Source organism: Adelges cooleyi, unplaced genomic scaffold (genome assembly GCF_023614345.1).
Source record: "Adelges cooleyi isolate 19-005CV unplaced genomic scaffold, UGA_ACOO_1.1 ACOO_flye_CR_arks_rails_tigmint_CR_PRNA_30, whole genome shotgun sequence".
In the NCBI taxonomy this organism is placed as follows: Eukaryota; Metazoa; Arthropoda; class Insecta; order Hemiptera; family Adelgidae; genus Adelges; species Adelges cooleyi.
This window is the reverse complement of record NW_026095971.1, coordinates 19,541,408-19,566,618: the sequence shown is the minus strand read 5'-3', so window position 1 is coordinate 19,566,618 and position 25,211 is coordinate 19,541,408. Positions and strand designations below refer to the sequence as shown.

Genomic DNA, 25,211 nt, shown 5'->3' with positions numbered 1-25,211 from the left:
AACACAGTATATTTTTAGTTAATATTGTCTTGTATTATGTATCATTTTTGAGAAATAAATAATAATTTTTGAAAACATTTTTGTTTGTACCGTTAATTTATTAATAATAAATATGTTATATTTTGCACACAATTGTACATATTATACACTTTTAACAGCAGTTATTGCCTATGTGTATTGTACACTTAACTAATTGTAACTATAAAGCAGTGTAAGCGTAGAAAACAATGTAAGTTCAATTTATAGTCAACACAGTGAATAACAATAATTTAAGAGTGGTAAACTTGTTAAAAAAAACCAATTATTTTGACAAGTTTTTAATTTAACACTGATACATTATCGGCAAGTTTGTGATTGGCGCTTTTTTTTTTAAATTGCCTTTAAAGAAAAGCTAATTGCTTTTTATCTTTTAAATATGTCTAACGCACCGGCGCGCCGTTCTAGTCACGAACAAATCAAAATTCGTTTAGTAATTTAATCATTGATTTTTTGACTTCTGAGTAACGTTTGTGTTTTATAATATTAAATATTTAACAGTACTGGGTAAACGGATTTAAGGCAAAGTTAAAAGAAAGCAATTTTGCAAACAAAAAATCAGCGTTTTTTGATTTTTACGAAGTAAACTCTATAACCATTCCTCGATGGTCGAGAAACATTAAATGATTTATTAAAATGACGTGTTATTTTTAGTTATAAAAAAATCAAACAGCATACTAAATAAAAAAAACACTATTGAATGAAACACATTTTTTATACTCGATAGTGAAAAAAAATGGTATTTTACAGGGTTTTAAATGCAGATAACGTTCTCGTCTTTGGCACCTAACCTTATTATTACTGCCAAGGACAAGAACAATAGTGCTTGTTTATTTCTGCCAGGATTCGAATAAGTAGATTTACTAAAAAAAATAACATAGATGTTCATTGGTTTTTATCGAGCATTATGCTAAACAGTATTGCCGAGATCAAAATGTAAATACACTTAGGGGAAATCATTTTCGTGCCCGGGTTGTATTTTTTAACAACAAAACGACGATGCCGAGAAAAACGTTAAACCTTAAAAAATAAAAATGTCTGTGTATAAAGGATGGATACCTAACCTTTAAAATTGTAGTTCAAAATTGCTTATCAACCTGCCACAACATTTTTAGTACATTATTTTCAATTTAAAAAGCTAATGAAATGTATGCGTTACTATTTAAGTTTCAAAAGTAGCTATGAAAAAAACTAAGTTAGGGAGTGAAAATTAAAAAAAAATTGTGAAAAATTAAAATCACATTGTATACAAACAATATGAAAAAATAAATTAATTTCTTATTGAACTTTATGAAATAATGAGTGGTTCACGATAAGATAATCGTGAACAATAGATCACATTGTATAACCTTTTTTTCCCTCTTCAGATGCATTACCGCCACCACACCTGAAAAGCAAACGTTTATATTCAAGATAAAAATTAATACAAGAAGACTAGATTTAATGAAATATGTCCAAACGCTCTTTCAAAAGAAATAGTTACTTACGCCACGTATGCTGCCAGACTAAGCAAAAGAATAATTATTTTAATATTTATCATATTAACTGTTCAAATGTACTGTTTATTCGACTGTACTAGGTTACGACTGTACTTTAAATATTCAGTGTTTTAGTACTTACAATACCAACGATTATGTCTACAATTAATCAATACAAATTTGGGGATACAAATGGTTTTAAGTTTGTTTGAACAAATAAAATAAATTGTATTAATATTGTTCTTCAAGACAAATATAGTTGTCTCCAATAACACCGGAGTTATTTATGAGCATATTATGAACATTATTATTTATATTAATTTGGCGTTCGTTGCAGTGTGAAATGATTGTAATAAAACATATGTTATTGCTTAGAGCTTATTATGGTTTTAAAGAATTCTTATTGTAAGTTAGAAATCGTATATAAAAGGTTATTAGAAAGGCCAAAAATCACTTCATGTAAAATCTAACCTGTATTGTTTACATAGACTGCGGTCTCTATGTACATAATACTCATCATTATACAGTTAAATATTAAGAAAATACCCTTGGCACTTTACCCTCAAAAGGATAGACAGCGTGGGCCTAAGCCGATTATTTTCAAAAATCTATAGCAACATTTTTTTTTTTTAATAAGGAAAACTAAAATAGTAAAAACACTAGTCTTCTTTGAAGCAGGCATTTTTTTTTTATTTGAGAAATCATTTAAAATAAATTAAAAACAACTTCAATACATTTTTATTGATAATCTAAGTATTATGGACCACTTACATAGTTGGTAAAAATATAAATATGATGTTATGTGTGAATAGGTTATGAATATATAATATAACTTTTACATAACTTAAATATAGTACTATGAAATACAGTATTTAATAAATTCTTTTATTTTCATCTTTTTTATTAGTTTGCAATAATTAAATTTAGATACATTGAATTTGTATCTTTCATTGTAGATTTACTGTAGTGATGGGAAATATTTGAATATTCGAATAGTTTGGATTAGAATCTCAATAAGGTTTCGAATCTTCAAATAGTATTAAAAATTAATTTACAAATACATTTTTTTCAACTATTCGAATATTCGAATCTTTAAAAATTGGTTTTTTATATTTGTTTTTGCAACATATTTAATGAACTTGTGGTTACTACTTTCATACTATTTTAAACTTGCGTTTATGTATAAAATACAATAGGTAATTTTAATTCTCATAGCAACCGTTTTATTAAAAGGCGGTAATGAATAATAATCTATAATAATATATTTAGTTGTTCGTGTACTACAATTGCCTATACAAAACGCCGTTTAGTGTATCGTGACCTGAAAACAAAACATACATTTTCTACTGGATTCTATTGTGGTTGCAAAAAGCTAATGCTTTTTAGTTTGTAAAAAAATTTGCTGGGACGGTATTTATTATAAAGTTAAGTGTTTTGTATTTTGTAAGGTTTTAATAAAATTATTTTTATTTGGGTTTCGCTCCCGAAAATTACTATAGTATAAAATTTGAAAAGAACTCTGTTGGGACTGTGGGTAGTATTATAAATTATAAATGATAATTGTAACAGTTTAAATATTTCATAAAAACTTTACACTGAACAACAACAAAACATTTGTCTAAAGTTTTAAGGAGGCTAAAGAACCATAGACCAAATCCAATATATTATATATTGTTATATTACATGTGTTGTAATTAATGATAAAATAAAATTACAGCGATGTTCGTTTTAAACAATAATTACCGACACACCTGTATTTTCGGTAAAAGAAAAACCATATAATTTCAACGTTATGGCAAACAATACCGCACCAACATAGAACGCCATTATTACACAGATATTTGCATATAAACCGTTCGATATACATCGATGAATCATTTTTTTAATTTCATATTGTCATGATGATTTAATAAAAAATAGTTTTTTTTTCGTGACGTTTAACCAAATAAAGTTCCGGGGTGGATTTATATTAACTAGAAAGCTATATTTTATTTTATATAAATACAAGCTGTCCGGACTGGGAGTTGCCCGAGATTTAGTCTGCCAGGGCTCAGGGCTAAGTACATTAAGTCCCATTCCCTCATCTCTAATCTTTAATCACTTATTTCTTATCAGATAACAGCGTGACAGCGTTTTTGTGACACATCATATAATATATGTCCCGGTCCCAGTCTCAGTCTCAGATCCCGTTCCAACAGTTAAAAGCTTGCCCAAAATCGTGGTACATAGAATCGGCCTGTTCTTTTAATCATCATCATTTAATTTATTTACATTTCGTATTTAAAGTACAAAGTTCGAGTTTGAGGCCACCCTTAGGGGAAATATTTTTCGAAAAGTACTATGGCAGTTAGGTTCGCGGGAGTGTACTCAACAACTTCCTAAAGTTTCCTGGCGATCGGACGTATGGTGTACTAATGCATAAAGGACAGACAAAATAACAGAAATTCATTTATATATATATATATATAGATTGTTTATAATTATTTTAATATTCCCAAAAAAAAAAAATCAAAATACGTGCTTATAAATACGTACAATTATTTGCTTATAATATTATGAAATATATTTAATGTTAAAAAGTTTAAATAAAAGAATCATTCGTGACGCGCCACGTAGTAGTAGTCTTAACGAGTCGGCCAGGCAACTGAGGTTGTTTGGCTAACTGCAACCAAAAACGCTTGCACCGTCCTGATTGTATTTTCCCCAATCCCTTTTTGAATTTTTTCGACCAAACGTATGCCTACTCTAAAAACGCCGTCCAAGCACTTGTCACCAACGGTCACTGTCGATTTGATTATGGGTAAATGATTTATATCCGTAATCATACCAATCAATGTACCAATGTCTTTGTTTAGAAGTGACTTGCACTTTTCATAATCAGCGGAACACGTTGAATATTTTTCGTAGATGTTTTTGAAGTACATGTCGTCTTTCAACAACATCAAATGTTGAAACCTGCTAAAGACTTCAGTGTCAAACTTCTTGGCGTCTTTTAAAAATTCATCGGAATCGCCGAGTCTATTCGTGTACGACAATAGTATTTGCAACATTATTATTTTCAACATACCGATTACCTGATTCTGGTATTCTCCGAGTGAATCGATTCCTGTCAAATTCCCTTTGGAATCCAATCCCGGAAACCGAGCTTGGACACGACCCAACTTGGTGGCCAAGAATTCATCGAAAAACGATGTGAATGCTCCCTCGTCGCGAAACAGCCACAAGGAGCCGTAAGAAAGCGTTTCGTACGTCGAGGGCCGCAATAGTCGGTTAGCCCTGTTTTCGATGATGTTTTTATTCAGTAATTGTTTGTTCTTTCGTATTGCGTTTATCACATTTTGCTGCGACGGTTGTTCGTCGTCTACTGCTAACTGCCAATGTTCGCACATGTCGGAATACATATTGAAATAGTTGTCGGGTAAACACCCTAAGCCGACGAGGCGTATGTCTACTGCGGACCGCACCGTCTGATCGTCCAACTGTTTAGGTAGCTTTGGAATTTTAGGGTTAAACCTACCGCCTTTGGCGATACGCATTAAGTAGTCGCGCGTGCTACGGGCGTAATTGAAAAGCAACCATAATAGATGCTTGTTTAACCGGTCGTTGCTCGGATCCACAAACGAATCGATCATCATGGTCACCTCGTTATCGAACGAAACATCCTCGATCATCTCCGGCGTGACAGCTCTTTTAGCGTATTTTAAAGCCACGCCTTTCGTCAATTTCAAATGCAACTGAAAGCCGTAAAGGTATCCGCATTCCAGTCGGTTGTATAATTCGTCTATTTTTAGCAGTAAATCTTCTAGGGACCAGTTATTCAAACTCTGACGATCGTACGGGGCATGAACACCCGTGTAACCGTTAGCCAAACCCTGTATGCTTAACAATTTGTTTTTGGACTTCTCGATTTCTTCCGCCTCGTCACCGTACGACCAATTGAGAAATTGCGTTATAAAAAAAAACAACGTTACATACCGCGATTTCAATACGGCCATTTTTTCACCTCTTACGAAAGCTTACTAACCTGGAAAATAACAAAATACATTGATAAATTATTTGTAACTACCGTCTAAAAAAGACAGTTGCGTAGATTCTACTTACTGCAACTTGTAGATATGGCGGCTTTCAATGCACTTGTGAGACGTATCGATATTGTTTTCCCTTAATTAACAACCGTAGTTGTTTACATAAAGTTCTTATTTGTACAAAAATTCGTGCGGCGCCCTTACACGAAATTGACACGTTTTTGATACTTCGTATTTACAAGGTGTTTGGCTAGTATGGACTTGTTGTATTTATATACAGGGTGGCCAACACAGATTTGACTGTTTGTTCTAGTGAATATTTTTGAGATTTTTTTTTTTTTTAATAGGTACTTATTTGCCTATAAAACCACGGTTTTTATTGCACTTACCTGTTTTACTTTTTTAATAATTTTTAACCGCGTAGAGTTATTTTTATCTGCGCGCGTTACCTACCGCACTCCACCTCTCGTCATCAGGCATTCTCACTTTCAAACGAATATAACTTTTGAACGAATGATTAAAAATACAAATTTTTTTCACCAATTAATTTTTAAAAATTATTTTGAATGAAATGGCTGTCTTGAAAAAAAATTTAAAAATGTAATAACAATTTTTTTAAAAAAATTAAAAAAACTAAAACAGGTAAGTGCAATAAAAACCGTGGTGCTTATAGCGCAAATGATTATAACGTATTAAAAAAAAAAAACTCAAAAATATTCACTAAAACAAGTTATTTCATTTGTCAAATCTTTGTGGGCCACCCTGTATACATACATACAAATTATTCTTTTATAGATAATAGTAGACGTATAGGAAGGAAGGTGAAATGCGTTTGTGTGACGGTCGCAGATAAAAATAATATTACACTCCTAGATTTTGAGCTTTAATATATAAATAATAATAATTAAAACAAGCCTAATTTTGTGACCCATTTAAATATTGCCATTTCATAATTACCATTCACCCTGTATGGTCAAAAACATATTATCGATAGGTTTTCGAAAAATAAATTATTAAATAAATAATTGTTTAATATTTAATTTCTATTTTCTAAGATGATTTTCGTTGTTACTTGCTCTTGTTATAGTTAATTACCTACGTATGTCGTTTAATACAATAAGTAAGTTTTAGTAAATGTTATTATGAATGATATTATTAAAAAAAAAAAAGTGGTACTATTTACACAAATCGGATCCAATAAAGTATTGTTATTGATAATTGTAGTTTAGAACAACAAATGTATTTCTTTAATAGCACAATCATTTTTTATTTGAAACAGTTAAAAAATGAAAACGATAATGTATAATGTTATGCTGTATAATTTACATTATTTAAAATTAAATTATAAGTTAGTTAGCACGAGAACTGCCCAAGAACTTAAATAATATCTATATTCTAAATGATTTGTACATTACATTATACAATACACGCCTTAATCGAATTTATAGTATGTTTCCAGTCGGGGTCGATTTGGAACTGCAGTTTGATCAATAATTGTGTTTCACAAACCATAACGGCACAATACGGACACTTCAGCGATATAAAAAATGAATTAGTGTAATCATTTGCTTAATTAATACACAACCAATACGCTTTCATACCTACGTAAACAGAGCAGTATGCACTTTGTATGGAACAAATGGCCGCACGGAGTAGCGTAAGCGATTTCCGGGTATATCCCTGTAAACATTGTGTTGCAAATACCGCAACAAAACATATCGATACTAAAAAAAAATAATTTTTATTATTACCTAATTTTCATTTGTGTGAGATCAATGCACAACTAATATGTTAATTTTTTTATATTGTATATCTACTCGATGTTTCCTATTGGCTATATTGTATATATGTATTGTCAAGTACAAGTCAAATTATATTTGTAATTCAACAAGGGGTGTAGGTATAGACTACCGACACTTACTTGGATACGGTGACGATTATTGGAGTAGTTAAAATGTATGCACAAATAAAAAGTAACCTGATTGTGATATATTTTCAAAAATATAAACTGTAATACTTTACTATTTGGAAACCGCACTGTTCTTATTGAAATAATATTATAACGGTGCCGGTAGAAAATCGACTGTATTGGCATGGCAGTCGAAATTCCTAGCAGAATTTAAAAATATTACTACTTAATTAGAACTTAACCAATTACAAGGAGACATTAACAACACCACGATTGCCGGCAAGCTTACTGGGTAAATAATCTTTGGAGAGAGCAACACAATAGTAAGTAGATATTATATCGCATTTCTAATATTAATTATTATTATGACACTATTGTTGACGTTCGGCAACAAAACCCGGTCAATACTCAATATTTGGATTATTATCAAATATCAATATACTTTGATTAGTTTTATTTTTAAAAATAAACCGCCCCGTCGCATTTATAGTCTATTTACACCTCTTGTATGTAATAGGTATAACAAAAAAAACAACAATCAATTGTTAACTTACAAGCTGTTCCAGCTGGTGTACGTACAAGCGGCAGATGTTAAAAATATATTAAATGCAATAATAATAACACTGTAAGTACCTATGTCAATACATAGTTAAAACCCAAGAAAATGACAAAAATCTTTTCTACGAAAAGAGATTTTATTTCTATTTCTCCTTCTTGGGGACCAGTTTTTGGAAATCAGGTATAAAATAAGACTATTTGACCAATGTTTTTTTGTCATTATATCTCAAACATGGTTGTACTTAATTTGAAATTTAGCAATGTAGGTCGTTTCACAACCGTTTTTTGTTTGTTTTTAATATTTAAATAGAACATGCGGTTTTTTATAATACTTTTACTTACTATGATACTTTAATTCAGTTGTTACATTTAAAAAATTCTACAGGCTATAAAGTGTCATGCATAATGTATTAAGTATCAACTCCATCACCACAAGTACATATAACCATGTTACATGTGACAATCCTTGATTATTGTCAAGTTAAATTCAGAAATGTTTACATCTTATATTGTTGCAGTGTAAACAAGTAATTAAAAATTTCTAACTTGTATAATATATTGTTAAAAAAAACAGTGTTTATAATTTCTTTACAAAGAACAAAAAAGGGCTATTACTCAATTACTGTTTTACAACGGTTAAATAGGTGATATAAAAAACGAAACTACGATTTACATCAGTGTTTGATTGTTTTAAAATCTCCTATATAATAAATTTTCTGAGTCAATTTATTATATAATTAATTAATATATCCCAGTTTGGCAAAAATATGCATAAATCCTTTGCAGTTTCTTTATTCACTCCACGCACCCTAATATTTTTACTTAGAACAACCCTTTTAATAGATCAAGTTTTTGGGACTGTGTTTGGCTTTTTTTTTTAAGTGATTTTATTATCTAGCCAATTTTTTTACGTATTTAGTTTGCACTGATTTTTGTTTTAGATTTGTGAATGAGCTCGGTCAACGCTATGACTGTAATAATGTTAAATTCTTAACTTCTTCCGTATTTCTTTCCTCTAATCCTAATTATTTTGATCGCAATTATTGCTATGTAAACGGATTATTCAACACTATGGACATTTAACATTTCATATTTATTTGTATTTACTTAGTAGATACAGCAAACGTGAACTGATGACGATTTGTTCATCAAAATGAAAAATTGCAATAAAGACGAGATAGCGTTGGCCCTTAATCGGGTGGCTATGTGCTCTTGCATACACGTTATAAAATATATTGGGTATCATATGTAATAAATAATATCCTACGTGTATTGTAAGAATATAAGAGCTTAATCGTCAAGCAATATTCTACACCGTAGAAATACTATGTAATGGAAACTTTAAGATCAGACCCGCACGTGGCCCGAAAGAATGTAATAAATGATTGGGTCTTTGTCTCGATACTGACATTCAAACATAGGTAGTTCTGTCTTAATAATTGGACAACCAAATTTTTGTCTATAAAACCATTAACGATAAATGCGTTCATGTACTATAATTGCCTATACATGACGCCGTTTAGTGTAACAAAACATACATTTTTTCTACTAGATTCTACTGTGGTTGAAAAAAGCTAATATTTTTGTAAAAACATTTGCTGGGACGGTATTTATTATAAAATGAAGTGTTATATTTTAATAAATTTATTTTTATTTGGAGTCCCTTTCCGAAAATTACTATAGTAAAAAATTTGAAACGACCTGTACATAAAATAATATAATGTTATTCACCACTCTATTGGGACTGTAGGTAGTATTACTAATTATCATTTATAAATGAAATTTGTAAGGGTTTAAATATTTCATAAAAACTTTACATTGAACAATAACAAAACATTTACTATCTTAAAGCCGGAGAACCATAAACCAAGTTACAATAGCGCACCAACACAGCACGTCGTTATTACACAGATATTTGCATATAAACCGTTCGACATAGTTTACAGAATTATTTTTTTGTTTTCTTATTGTCTTGTTGACTTGATAAAAAAAAAAGTGTTTTTTTCGTGATGTTTAACCATATAAAGTTCCTGGGTGGATTTTTATTAACTAGAACGCTATATTTTATTTTACATAAATATTATTTATAATTATATTATTATTCCCACAACAACAAAAAAACCAAAATACGTGCATTATAAATAAATCAAAAGTGCCTTAATTGTACTACGTACAATTATTTGCTTATAATATTATGAAATATATTTAATGTTAAAAAGTTTAAATAAAAGAAACATTCGTGACGCGCCACGTAGTAGTAGTCTTAACGAGTCGGCCAGGCAACTGAGGTTGTTTGGCTAACTGCAACCAAAAACGCTTGCACCGTCCTGATTGTATTTTCCCCAATCCCTTTTTGAATTTTTTCGACCAAACTTATGCCTACTCTAAAAACGCCGTCCAAGCACTTGTCACCAACGGTCACTGTCGATTTGATTATGGGTAAATGATTTTTATCCGTAATCATACCAATCAATTTACCAATGTTTTTGTTTAGAAGTGACTTGCATTTTTCATAATCAGCGGAACACGTTAAATACTTTTCGTAGATGTTTTTGAAGTACATGTCGTCTTTCAACAACATCAAATGTTGAAACCTGCTAAAGACTTCAGTGTCGAACTTCTTGGCGTCTTTTAAAAATTCATCGGAATCGCCGAGTCTATTCGTGTACGACAATAGTATTTGCAACATTATTATTTTCAACATACCGATTACCTGATTCTGGTATTCTCCGAGTGAATCGATTCCTGTCAAATTCCCTTTGGAATCCAATCCCGGAAACCGAGCTTGGACACGACCCAACTTGGTGGCCAAGAATTCATCGAAAAACGATGTGAATGCTCTCTCGTCACGAAACAGCCACAAGGAGCCGTAAGAAAGCATTTTGTACGTCGAGGGCCGCAATAGTCGGTTAGCCCTGTTTTCGATGAAGTTTTTATTCAGTAACTGTTTGTTCTTTCGTATTGCGTTTATCACATTTTGCTGCGACGGTTGTTCGCCGTCAACTGCTGCTGCTAACGGCCTGTGTTTGCACATGTCCGAACTCATATTGAAATAGTTGTCGGGTAAACATCCGATTTCGGCGAGGCGTTTATCTATTAAGGATCGCGCAATTAAATCGTTTGGTCGGTTTTTAATTTTAGCGTTAAACCTAGAGTCATTGGCGATATGAAATAAGAAATCACGCATGTAACGGGCGTAACTGAAAAGAGACCATAGATGCTCGTTTGACGGTTGGTTATACTCGTTGGTCGCATCTAAAATCGAATCGATTATCATGGTCGCCTGGTTGTCGAACAAAAAATCATCGATCGTCTTCGACGTGAGAACTTTTTCGGCGTCTTTCGTAAATTCCAAATGAAACTGAAAGCCGTAAAGGTATCCGCATTCCAGTCGGTTGTATAATTCGTCTATTTTTAGCAGTAAATCTTCTAGGGACCAGTTATTCAAACTCTGACGATCGTACGGGGCATGAACACCCGTGTAACCGTTAGCCAAACCCTGTATGCTTAACAATTTATTTTTGAACATCTCGACTTCTTCCGCCTCGTCACCGTATGACCGATTGAGAAATTGCGTTATAAAAAAAAACAACGTTACATACCGCGATTTCAACATAGCCATTTTGTCACCTCCTTCGAAAGCTTAATAACCTGGAAAATAATAAAATACATCAATATATAAATTATTGTACGTGTGGTTCCCGGGTATGAATAGGACTACAGAATGTTTCTCCTGTCGTAAGAGACGATTAAAGAAACCTGATGCAGGGTAGCAGCTGCATCAGTATCAGGCTAAGGCGGAAAATTAATGACATTGGAACGGCTTATTAGACTTGGAGAATCGCAAGCAGGGCTGAGTACAGTGGTGTGGTTGTATCACTGCGATACCGAAGGAGACAGAAGACCCACCATATTATAAATTATTCCAAGTAAAAATCATCATGGTTGTAACATAAAATCCACACAGCCAAGATGATTTCCAACCTCCGATAGAAGAGGAATATGAAGAAGAAGATATAAATAATAAGTAACTACCATGTAAAAAAGACAGTTGCGTAGATTCTACTTACTGCAACTTGTAGATATGGCGGCTTCCAATGCACTTGTGAGACATGTCGATATTATTTTCAGTGAAATAACAACCGCTGTTTGTTACATAAAGTTCTTATTTGCACAAAAAGTCGTTCGGCGCGTTTACACATGATTGACATGGTTTTTGATACTTCGTATTTACAGGGTGTTTGGTTAGTATGGACTTGTTGTATATATATATACTCGTATTGTATACGTCTTATATTATCCAATATGTATATATCACTTAAAATATGTTAGACAATTTCAAATGATTCTTTTATAGTTAATAGTAGACGGATAGAAAGATGAATTAATGGGTTTGTGTGACGGACGCAGATAAAAATAATACTAAACTCCTAGGTTTTAAGCTTTAATAGCAGTAAAATAAATTATATTTAGTAATTTTTTTTTTTTTAAAGTTGAGATAATTTATACGTTACCATTTATAAATTCCTACATATATATATGCTCCCAGGGTTTTAACAGATAAGAGATGGGGTTATACATTTAGGCTAACTAAAAACTATTAACGAATAATAGTAATTTTAAAAAGCCTTAATATCTACAATGACTACAATGGATTCTACAATATTTTAAAATGGTTAAGCGAAAAGTGCAAGAAGGATACCAAATTTGTTATTTGTGAAAACGGTCTTAAGGATATCGACGATCCATCAATAACCGCCGAAGAAAAAACCAAAAGCAAAATAGAATATCATCGTATAAGGATACTACACATGTTACTAATATAGATTGGCTATACATACTACTGAGTAGTAATCTTGTGATCACTTGTTTAATTCCTTTAATTCTCTAGAAAAAATAAATGTATAGTTTAGGGTAATAGATGAAACCTTTTGATTTGTTACAACAGGTGTGTGGTACATAATAATGACTACATTTTTTTTTAAGAAAAAATATTATAAATAATGATACATTTTTATAATTAAATGCAACTACTGTCGTATAACACACAACTCTTAATAAGTCTATAAGAATCTCTTATAATGTCGTTTATAATTAACAATAATGATAATAACACGGTGCATCATATTATTTTTTTAGGGTATTTTAGTGAAGTTGAATAAAGCAATTAAGGATGGCATTAATGTTTTCGCGTATTGCGTCTGGTCGTTCATGGATTCCTTTGAATGGATTATGGGAGTAAGTTGAATCAAACTGTAAATATACCACATTTATTTTTTACATGTAAATGTTCCTTTTTATAAATTTACTAACTGTTCTGTAACCTATGTTATATTGTAAAACATTAAGAGTCATTTTTAATAACCTAAAAGCCAATGTTAAAAAAAAGTGAGCATGTTAACTCTAATATAATCTAATGTTTCATATTTTCCAGCGATAAATTCGGCATATACGAGGTGGACTTTAAAAACCTAGACAGACCTCGTTCGAAGAAAGGCTGTTTTGACTTTTTCAATAAGTCGTTCCAAGACAAGATATTGCCAGTTGATTCAAGCTAAACTACAAGTACTTTAGAACATATTCTAAGTTTCTGGATTAAACCACTAACCAATTAAAATTATTTATTTAAATATATTTTTTAATAAAACAAATATTTTTCTACTACAAGATAGCTACTATGATTATAAGTTGTTTGCTTTATGTATATATAGTTTATTCTTTTAAACAGGTCTATAGTTATAGTTTATCAATATATTATGTTGTGTTCGTATATCTAATAAAAAAAATTAAAAAAACAACTTGAAGTGTTTAATTGAACACTTAATTAAGTGTTTATATTTTTGATAAATTTAAATTATGATCATGCGTGAGGTAAAGTTGTAAAAATATTTGGTGAACAAGCAGTCGGTGGGAAACGCATCTTGAATTATTTTTAGCTCGTATCATTAGAAATTAATTCTGTTAATTCCATCGATGCACATCGGCAACAATACGGCTTTTTTATTTTATAACACTAACCAATCACCATAATGAACAGAGTTTTAAAAAATAAGTAATAAAACCATTAACCTCATTAATTAAAATTTTAATTTTAAAAAACCAGTACAGTGGGGTCGGGGCTTAGTGGGGTCGGAGCATAGTTGGGTCGGGGCATAGTGGGGACGGGGAGGTCATAGGTTTACAGGAATTTTTAAATCTGAAAGTGATAAAATCACTTTCGAAAAAACGCTTCGATGCAAATCGGTAGTTAGTATTTTCAAGCCAGTACAGTCCAAACCAGTCACAGTATAAATCAGCAAATTTATAAAGTATTAAATTGAGGTGCTGTATTTACAAATAAGCATATGCCCCACCCTGTATATTAATTTCTTGTGGTTTTCTAAAGAAAAATTAAGTTTATAACATTTAAATTAAAATTAAATCATATACTGTTACTGTGACGGAGAAAACAATACATTTTACTTATATATATTACTTATTAGTTAAATAAGACTCTTTTTTCTCGAAATTATAGCCAGTAAAAGTTCTAACCTTAAAACTCGTACGGTTTTTTTTTGTTTTTTCAAATTTCGACTGTGAAGAAGTAAACTTTTTCAACTTTTACCCCCCCCCCCCTTACAATAAGAATACTTCTGCCATGTTCATTAGCATATTTTATAATCTTGTAAGTCTATTTGTAAAATTATTTAAAAATTGAATTTCGTAGGCATAAGCAAAGTTATAGTTATAGGTTAAAGTAATATATGTATGCTTCCTTTTTAAAAATAAAAATTAAACAAGTATTTGACTTATTTTGTTCGATGTTTCAGATTTAAGAGTACCCACTAGTTCCGCGCGAACAGTCCGCTAGTGCGTACGCATTTTACTCCGCTCTCGAGTTATGTTCAATTCTATGACTCTACCCCATACGGAAAAAATCTGCATTTCACATCAGACGACGAGTGTTGTACTCTACACTTAACTAGCCTTGCTGAGACTTAATTTTCATAAGTTCGCACCAAGTAATATTGCTAATATTATTATACATAATTTTCGCGTGTCTGCTATACACTCATTACAAACGTGAGGCACCGACGCTCCGCTGCGTGTGGTGACCTTTGGACTTTAGATAACACACAGCGACATGGCTACTCCAACCACCTCTGACGGTCCCGTATCGCCTATTAAAGTTGTACGAAACCAGATAGTCAACAACAAAAAAAATAAAAACCCAACTAATGACAATAAACGTCCATTATCATCTTCCTCCTCCCCACCGCAATCACCACTTACTAACAACATAAAGAAATCAAAGTTATTTGTAACTTCAAACCGCTATTCTGTTCTCTCTACTGAAGAACCCGACGTTGACGATAACATATTTAATGATACTAATCAGGAGCAGCCGGATACCAACAATAATGCACCGAAAAGCATGCTACCTCCACCCATTTTTATCAAAGGCGTTCTTGACTTCATAGGCTTGCGAAAAAGTTTTTTGGAGATCATTGGCCCAGACACTTTTTCTTGTAAATCAACAACGAATCAACTCAAAATACAGACAGATACCCCAGATAATTATAGGAAAATAATACATTTCCTAAAAGAAATTGACGCCCAATATCACACTTATCAGTTAATATCAGACAAATCTTTAAGAGTTGTTATTTGAAATTTACATCCATCCACCCCAGAAACAGATATTGCCTCAGCACTAAAAGAAATAGGCCACACTGTCAAAAATGTCACCAACATCAAACATCAGCTTACAAAAACACCGTTGCCCCTCTTTTTTGTGGATGTTGACCCTAAAGGTAGTGACAGTAACATATTTGATATTACCTCCCTTCTACATACAAAGGTTAAAATTGAGGAACCCTATAAGAGACGACAGATACCACAATGTCAGAACTGTCAAGCCTATGGCCACAGCCGTTCCTACTGTGCACACCAACTAAAATGTGTCAAATGTGGGGCCAACCACCCCTCCCCCTCTTGTAAAAAATCACCAGACCTACCAGCTAAGTGTGTCCTCTGTGAAGGACCACATCCAGCTAACTATAAAGGATGTCAAATATACAAGCAACTAAGCCGCAAACATAACACTTCAAGCAAAAAACCTCAACAACCACCGCCACTCAACCCAAACTCCAACTCAGAACATCGCCATCTACAACCAACCACCGAAAACTCGCAAAAACCACGTTCGTATGCAAATGTAACTGGGAGTAACCAACCCAACCTAAATCCTACACCAACAAACAACAACGAAATATCACTCCTAAAATTTCTTGATGAGTTTAAGTCAATTATTAATCCTCTAATATCCCTCCTCACTACAGTTCTTTTAACCCTCATTAAGCCCAATAATGTCAACTAACCTTACCACTTCAAAATCGCTTCTCATCCTAACTTGGAATTCCAACGGCCTAACAAAACACAAAAACGAACTACTAGCTACACTACAAAACAATAGAATTGACATCGCACTTATCTCAGAAACCCATTTTACAAATTCCTCACATTTCAATCTACCTGGCTTTCAAGTCTTTAAAACTAACCACCCGGATGGCACATCACATGCCGGAGCCGCCATCATAGTTAGGTCCTCACTAGTGTTCTATCCCCTACCACAATATCAAACAGATCATATACAAGCTTCTGGTATATCCCTTACACTAAACAATATCCCCATACATATCTACGCAGTATATTGTCCCCCTCGACATACCATCACTTTAAATCAATTTAATAACTTTTTCCTTACACTTGGTCAAAAATTCATCATAGGAGGTGACATTAACGCAAAGAACACACATTGGGGCTGTCGTGCGAATAACCCTCGTGGAAACACTCTTAAATTCCTAATCCAATCACAAAACTATAAAATTCATTCTCCTCCCTCTCCAACCTACTGGCCTACTTCACCCAGAAAAAAACCAGATATTCTCGACTTTTTCATATCTAAAATCCCAAATAGTCTACATACCTTGACATCCAACCTAAATGACCTGTGCTCTGATCACTCATCTGTCCTTTTAACAATTGATACTGCTCCCTTAAATAAACTAAAACAACCTAGTCTTATTCAAGGCCGGATGGATTGGGATAAATTCAGGTTAATGCTACAAAATCAAACCAATCTTAAACTTAGCCTAAAATCTCCTGATGAGATAGATGAAGCTGTACATCTCCTCACCAAATCAATTCAAGAAACAGCTTGGTCATGTTCCACTCCTTACCCTCCTACAATACACACTGAAAATCTTCCTTTACATATAAGAGTCCTTATCTCTGAAAAAAGAAGAGCCCGCGCTACCTGGCAAAGAACTAAATACCCCTCTGATAAACGGAAATTTAACAATCTATCTAATAAACTTAAAAGGATTCTAGCCTCAGTTAGATCTAAAAACTTCACCAGACATCTTATTTCCTTATCATCCAATGATAACTCACTCTGGCAAAATACAAGGAAAATCCTTCGATCCAAACCATTTGTACCTCCACTGAAAAAAGTCGACGGTACTTGGGCCATCAGTGATCTAGAAAAAGCCAACCTATATCGCCACCACTTAACGGCTATCTTCCAACCACACTATAATGTTATATGTCCAAACCAAATTGAAAAAGTAGGCAGTTTCCTCTCCTGCTCTTTACCCATGACTTTACCTCCTAAACACATTAGGCCAAGTGAAGTTAAACACGCAATTCAAAAATCTGCTAAACGAAAAACCTCAGGCTATGATCTAATTACTGCAGAAGTGGCAACCAACTACCAAAAAAAACTTTACTCCTACTAACTTAAATTTATAACTCTATAATCAGACTCTCCTACTTTCCAATTCTATGGAAATTTTCAGTGATCATCATGGTTCTCAAGCCAGGAAAACCCCGGACTCCCCGGAATCATATAGACCCATCAGTCTTCTTCCCTTATTTTCCAAGATTTTTGAAAAACTTATTTTAAAACGTACCCTCTCTACCATTGAAATCAACCTCCCTAACACCCAATTTGGTTTTCGACACAATCACTCAACTATACATCAAGTGCACCGCCTTGTTGACAAAATATCATACACACTAGAAAAAAAGCTAGTATGCACGGGTGCATTCCTAGACATGGCCCAGGCCTTCGACAAAGTGTGGCATGAAGGCCTCCTCTTTAAGCTAAAATCCTTTCTTCCTCCATATTTTTATCTATTATTTAAATCCTACTTAGAAAATAGAAATTTCGCCGTACGTTCAGGTTCCTCCTTGTCTGAAATATCTTCAATTCGTGCTGGTGTGCCTCAAGGTGCTGTCGCAGCCCCTTTATTATTTAATCTTTTTACCTCAGATCAGCCCACAACACCTTACACCACTACCGGTGACTTTGCCGACGATAAAGCTTTTCTAGCCCTCCACGCCGATCCTGTAACGGCGTCAAACTTCATCCAAAATCACCTAAATCTATTATCAACATGGTATAGAGATTGGGGGATAAAAATCAACGAGACTAAATCCATCCACTGCACATTCACTTTAAAACAAACAGACTGCCCTCATATTTATCTCAATAACATACCCCTTCCAACCGCTCAAAATGTTCGATACCTGGGTTTACACCTAGACCGGCGTCTTACTTGGGCAACTCATATCCACACTAAGCGTCTCGTCTTAAAAAACCGCCTCCGTCAATTACGCTTCCTTCTAATAACAAAACACCTCAACCTCCAAAACAAACTTTTAATTTACAAACTACTCCTCAAACCCATTTGGACCTATGGCATCCAGCTATGGGGAGCTGCCAAACCATCCAATATCTTTAAAATACAAACATTTCAAAATAAATGTCTCCGTCTATTAACAAAAGCCCCATTTTACGTCTCCAATGATACCCTCCACAAAGATCTCTCCATCCCAACAGTCCTTAACTCTGCCAAAACCTTCTACAAACGCCTACACTCCAAAACCTTTAGCCATAAAAACCCCCTGATCTCGGAACTATCCGTGCACACAATCCCTGGTGACCCCAGAAGGCGCCTAAAGCGAACGTGGTGTCGCGATCTATTGGTTGACTAATCCACGATCTCACACGTCATGAAGTACCAGCTCTGGCTGGCCTCTTCTAACAAGTCTACTGTATCAATATACAATTATATATTTGCCTACCATGTAATTTATCCTTTGTTCTTATTGTAATTACATTTATTACAGATTGTACAAATTCTAAATAAAAAAACAAAAAAAGAGTACCCACACTCGCAACCCCAGATGGACCACCACCCATAACTGGTAATGTTATGATAATATCTAAAATTGATTGTTGTAAAATTAATTAAAAATGTATAATTATTAATTCGCGAGTAATAGCAAAGTTAAACACTTAACTGAATTAACAGCAAAAAATTATTAGACAGAGGTACTTGGAATATTATAACTAAAAAAAAGCCAGTACAGCGGGGACGGGGAGGTTACAAGCTTACAAGAATTTTTACAGCTTAAATTAATAAAATCACTTTCAAATAAACGCTTCGGTGCGAATCAGTAGATAGTATTTTCAAGCCAGTACAGTCCAAACCAAGTACAGTATAGTCCCTACTATGCCCCGTCCCCATTTTACTGGTTTTTTCTTTTTTAAATGTTTAAAAAATTGTACAAATAAAAGCACAAAAAAAAATAACTTCGCAGAAACCTGATAACAAATTAAGAATTTTATAACACTTTTAAATGTTTTAATAAAATTCCATATAATTTACTTCTTATTATCTTAAGTCATTCTCTATAATAATAACGATAAAATATGTACTTTAATTTTAGTCATAAATATTCAAAATAGGTGCATTAAATATTTCTTATAAATTTTAACTCGATTTGACCCTTTTTATCGAAATTATAGCCAGTTAAAGTTGAAACTTTTAAACTAATATGTTTTTCCAAATTTTAACTGTGAAGAAGTGAACTTTTTTAACTGTTACCACCCCAAAAGTACCAACTAGATCAAATTTGTGATTTATAGAGTTGCTATTCAAAAGAATTGGTCCAGTATTAAAAAAATTACAGTGGACAGATAAAAAAAAAAGCCCACATCAGAGTAAAACCTATACCTATAATGAGTTTTAATAAATTGTTAAAATGGTTAATGTGCATTTTATTTTTCAAGAAAACTGGGTAATACTTTAAATGGAAGTAAGATGAAATAGGTTGAACATCATTGGTGTTTTGCAAATATTATAATATTTGAAGTATTTTTCTGTAAAACATTTTTTTACATAGGTTTACTATATATTTTTTTTACCTTTGGTGTTAACACCTTTTGTCGTCTAACCTAGGCTTAAGCAAATATACACAAAACACATGTGATATGCTACCGTAATTTGACTTTTGCATCTTGATGTAACCAAAAAAAAACAGCCATAGAATATATAAAAAAAATTCAATAATGTTTTGGACAAATTAGTTTTTAAGAATAATATACCATACCCTGATCTTTTATTAATTAAATAAACATAAATATTAGAACCAGTAAATGTTGAAACTTTAATTTCAAATCAATCCGACTCAATACCAAGTAGATACATTTTGTGATTTGTAGAGTTGCCACAAATAGCTCACATCATTGCAAAAACCAATAGGATCACTGCTCCACATCGAAGTTATAAAATCGATCTATTAATTTTGTAAACGCTCATTGCTTTGTATTCTACTCAATATTTAAATATTTATTATTGTAGCGACACCAAAAGTTCGAGGTAAATTTTAAAAATATCAGTGGTTTCATTTTAGGCCAATGCGATTTATAAATTATTTCAATTAATTGTTAGAAAAGTTTTTGTATATTTCGCAAATCGTCGCAAATCGTGATTTAAATACAATATATTAGTTTTGTATATTATTAAATACGATATGAATAATTAATTTAAGCAAGCTTTGCTTCTGTGTGACATAAGTCATAACTATATTAATTTCTAGCGTTAGTGTTATTTTCCTAACACTATAAACATCAACATCATACTAATAGTAGTACCAGAATAGCCTTAAGACGCGTAAGTACGTTCATTCCGTTTAGTTTAGGTAATGCAAATTGTGCTCTGCATTTTGAGTTGACCATAATATATGTAATATTATTGTACCAACACTAAGTAGAAACAAATTATTATAATACACTAAATAATAAATTACAAATTTACTTATTCAATGAATATTATTTTTATTGGTAGACATGTAACGACACAGTAAATAGTATTATATTATTTATTAACAAAATTTGTTTTGGAATAGTTGATTAAAAAAATAGGTATTATTAAATATTATTGTATTATTACAATATAATGATAGACAATGATGATATTATTATACATTTTAAAAATTACTTAGTAAATATTTTTATTTTCATGATGTGGCATTGATCTTGGATATTTTAGCTATGTTTGTACACATTAATTTGGCATTAGCGCGAACCGTCTAAAAAGCAATTAAATATTAAATGACTGTGTATAAACGTAATCGTTTACTAAAATTAGTTAATAAATTAATATTGTGATTTATATAAGTTAGGCTTCTTTATAAGTCACAACGTGCAGGATGTTAACATTTTTATTCAAGTAATGTAAAACATTTCGTCGATAAACTCCAATAATAAAATTCTGCCATTTCTTCCATTCTGTATTATCGGAATGTAGCACTCTACGTTTTTAACTGAGATTATTGCATTTTAAAAATTTATAAATGGCTTATATTTATTATCTATGATCAATCTCGAATACACCTTAAATGATTAATAGCCTCATGATAATCTTTTTATAGACTCACTTATATCGATCAGTGCTCGAAGTAATCTCGACATTGTGCTGATGAGGCAAGTAGTAGATGCTCGTAGTAAAAACATGACCGAATTGCATAATATTTATTTATTTATAGTTTATTCATGAACTTAGCTAAATATCCCACTCATTCCTTTATACCTCTATTAGAGAACGAAAGTCTCAAGTGGTTTACATTAAATTTATTCGGATGCATTAACCTCGTGCGCCATACAATATAATTGCATGATATATACTTTTATCTAACCTTTAGTTATTTCTCAACTGCTGAATGGTGGATGTACTACGGGTACTTCTTGCACTGAAACATAAAAAAAAATAACTCAAATAGTTGTCTTTTCCTATTTTGTTTTTTATTTTTCAAATACCTCTTTTGGTATAATAATTTTTAATTGTTGATCCAAAGTATGTAACTTTGCTAATGTTCACGAGTTATTAATTATAGATTTTTAATTAATTTTACAACAATATATTTTAGATGGATATTATCATCCAGCTTACCATCGTAGGGTGGTGATGGTGGCCGTTGTGGTTGTGCTGGTGCTGGTGTTGGTGTTGGGATAGATGGTAATGGTCCGTATACTTCTATAACTGACACATCGTACAAAATAAGTCAAATACTTGTTTATTCTGTTTTATTTTTATAGCCTATACGTATATTATTTTTTATAGTTTATACCTATATTACTTTAACTATAACTATAACTTTGTTTATAATCACGAATTAATAATTATACTTTTAATTATTTTTACAACAATCAATTTTAGATATTATCGTCCAACTTACCATTTAAGTGCCGTGGTCTTAAGGGAACTCGCGCATCTGAAACATCGAACAAAATATCTCCAAATAATTGTTTTTTCTATTTTAGCTTTTTTTGTGTCTGTATACAACACTGTAACTTTTTTAATACTGGACCAACTCCTTCGAGTAGCAACTCTACAAATCATAAATTTGATCTAGTTGGTACTTTTGGGGTGGTAACAGTTAAAAAAGTTCACTTCTTCACAGTTAAAATTTGGAAAAACATATTAGTTTAAAAGTTTTAACTTTAACTGGCTATAATTTCGATAAAAAGGGTCAAATCGAGTTAAAATTTATAAGAAATATTTAATGCACCTATTTTGAATATTTATGACTAAAATTAAAGTACATATTTTATCGTTATTATTATAGAGAATGACTTAAGATAATAAGAAGTAAATTATATGGAATTTTATTAAAACATTTAAAAGTGTTATAAAATTCTTAATTTGTTATCAGGTTTCTGCCAAGTTATTTTTTTTTGTGCTTTTATTTGTACAATTTTTTAAACATTTAAAAAAGAAAAAAACAGTAAAATGGGGACGGGGCATAGTGGGGACTATACTGTACTTGGTTTGGACTGTACTAGCTTGAAAATACTAACTACTGATTCGCACCGAAGCGTTTATTTGAAAGTGATTTTATTACTTTAAGTTGTAAAAATTCCTGTAAGCTTGTAACCTCCCCGTCCCCGCTGTACTGGCTTTTTTTTATTTATAATATTCCAAGTACCTCTGTCTAATAATTTTTTGCTGTTAATTCAGTTAAGTGTTTAACTTTGCTAATACTCGCGAATTAATAATTATACATTTTTAATTAATTTTACAACAATCAATTTTAGATATTATCATAACATTACCAGTTATGGGTGGTGGTCCTTCTGGGGTTGGGAGTGTGGGTACTCTTAAATCTGAAACATCGAACAAAATAAGTCAAATACTTGTTTAATTTTTATTTTTAAAAGTTATGCATACCTATATTACTTTAACCTATAGCTATAACTTTGCTTATGCCTACGAAATTCAATTTTTAAATAATTTTACAAATAGACATACAAGATTATAAAATATACTAATGAACATGGCAGAAGTATTCTTATTGTACTAACGTAAAACATTTATAATATTTTTAGCATTACTAAAATATAAAATGTTCCCCATTATTTTATAGGTAACTAACAAATCCAATAATTTCAGAAGGCTATCGTATATACATATTTATGGTTAATTTAATTATATTCTTGTCTTCAGTTGTAAATAATTGTAAGACTGCTACTATACTTATCTTTGTCAAGCACAAAAACTGATATTTTCATCCAACTTACCTGAAAAATAAAAATGTATACACAATTTCACATTTATTAGCAGTACCTAGTTAATTTAAGTTAACACTGGTCTTAAATATGAAACAAGTATAAGAAACATGTTAATACTGCTAAAGTATTTATATTTTCATTATATTTAAATCGTTTGAATAGGTACCTTCACGAGACCCTGAAACATAAAAAATAAATATGTATAATATAAAATTAAAATAAACATTAAACTATTTTTATACTTGTTTTTCTCTAAAAATTCTTTATTATTATTTTATTTATTATATTATAGCTTTATTGATATTGTTTTATGTACTCGATTTTTTTATGTACCTGTAGTTGCCGACAGCATGACGAAAAATGTTGCTGTTAAGAATAAAAAGCTTTTACAATACATAATGAATGAATTATATATATATTTTTCTTTCAAATGAAAACACTAATTCAAATTTTTATGTTAAACAACGAGAAAGTTGAATACTACACTAGGCCAGTGGGTGCATTTTCTTACATTATATATCCAACAATTGTATTATTTAGCATTATTTATTAGCATTATAATGTAAACAAGTTATAGCAAATATCCGATGAAATGACATATAAAAAACATTGTTATTATTTGTTTTTTTGTCGAAATTTATATTTGTTTTTCAAACGTATTTGATATTAAGTTCAGGCTTTGTTGACATGGTAATCCATATAATTTAACAACATGATACATGACATAATACATTTACAGAAAAAGTCAGTACATCAGATTCACAGACAGTTTTTGTAATGTATTTTATTTTCATTATTTTTACTGCAATTGTCTTAGAGCACATCAGCCCATGAATGATTTAACTATTTTAGTTCATGTATTAATTGAAGACCTTTTGAAAATATTAGATGTTTTTTCATTGTTATTACTTTTCTAAATAATTGTATATTTACTTTCTTGCACGGAAACGTATTGAAAACACATTTTAAGATGTGTTATTATTTATTGAAATAATAAGAAAACATTTTGATGTGATGTTTTGTATGCTAGTTCAAACAGCTACCTGTTAGTCATACACCAATGCAGTAAATAAGAAATGTATACAAAAAACAACATCTGTAATATTGACCTAGATATATTATTCATCGTCCTCCCTCCCTCCCCCCAGACTTGCCAGAACACATTGTCTGACATAGCGTCAACCTAATTATGACACCTTATAACTAGTGTGCATCATCTTTTAAAATAAATTTAAAATGTGAATTTACAGCGTTTTCTATTAAATCGAAACCTAGTTAGGAATGAAAGAAGAGACCCGCTGGAC

The 25,211-nt window shown here is 31.6% G+C and overlaps 1 protein-coding gene across 2 annotated transcripts; it reads right to left on the bottom strand.

Annotated features, from left to right (window-relative positions):
* Positions 1–21,204: 21,204 nt before the first annotated feature.
* On the bottom strand, positions 21,205–24,377 carry LOC126838724 (uncharacterized). 2 transcript variants are annotated; one of them, XM_050573379.1, is made up of 7 exons: positions 24,241–24,377; positions 24,074–24,085; positions 23,452–23,502; positions 22,575–22,610; positions 22,289–22,372; positions 22,035–22,088; positions 21,205–21,428 (listed from the first exon to the last, which is right to left on the bottom strand). In XM_050573379.1, the coding sequence occupies exons 1-6, from the start codon at positions 24,302–24,304 to the stop codon at positions 22,048–22,050; spliced, it is 288 nt and encodes a 95-aa protein (XP_050429336.1). In that variant the 5' UTR covers positions 24,305–24,377; the 3' UTR covers positions 21,205–21,428; positions 22,035–22,047. The 2 variants fall into 2 exon arrangements, with proteins under 2 accessions (XP_050429336.1, XP_050429335.1); XM_050573378.1 differs by having other exon boundaries at positions 21,206–21,428; positions 22,289–22,378.
* Positions 24,378–25,211: the final 834 nt, after the last annotated feature.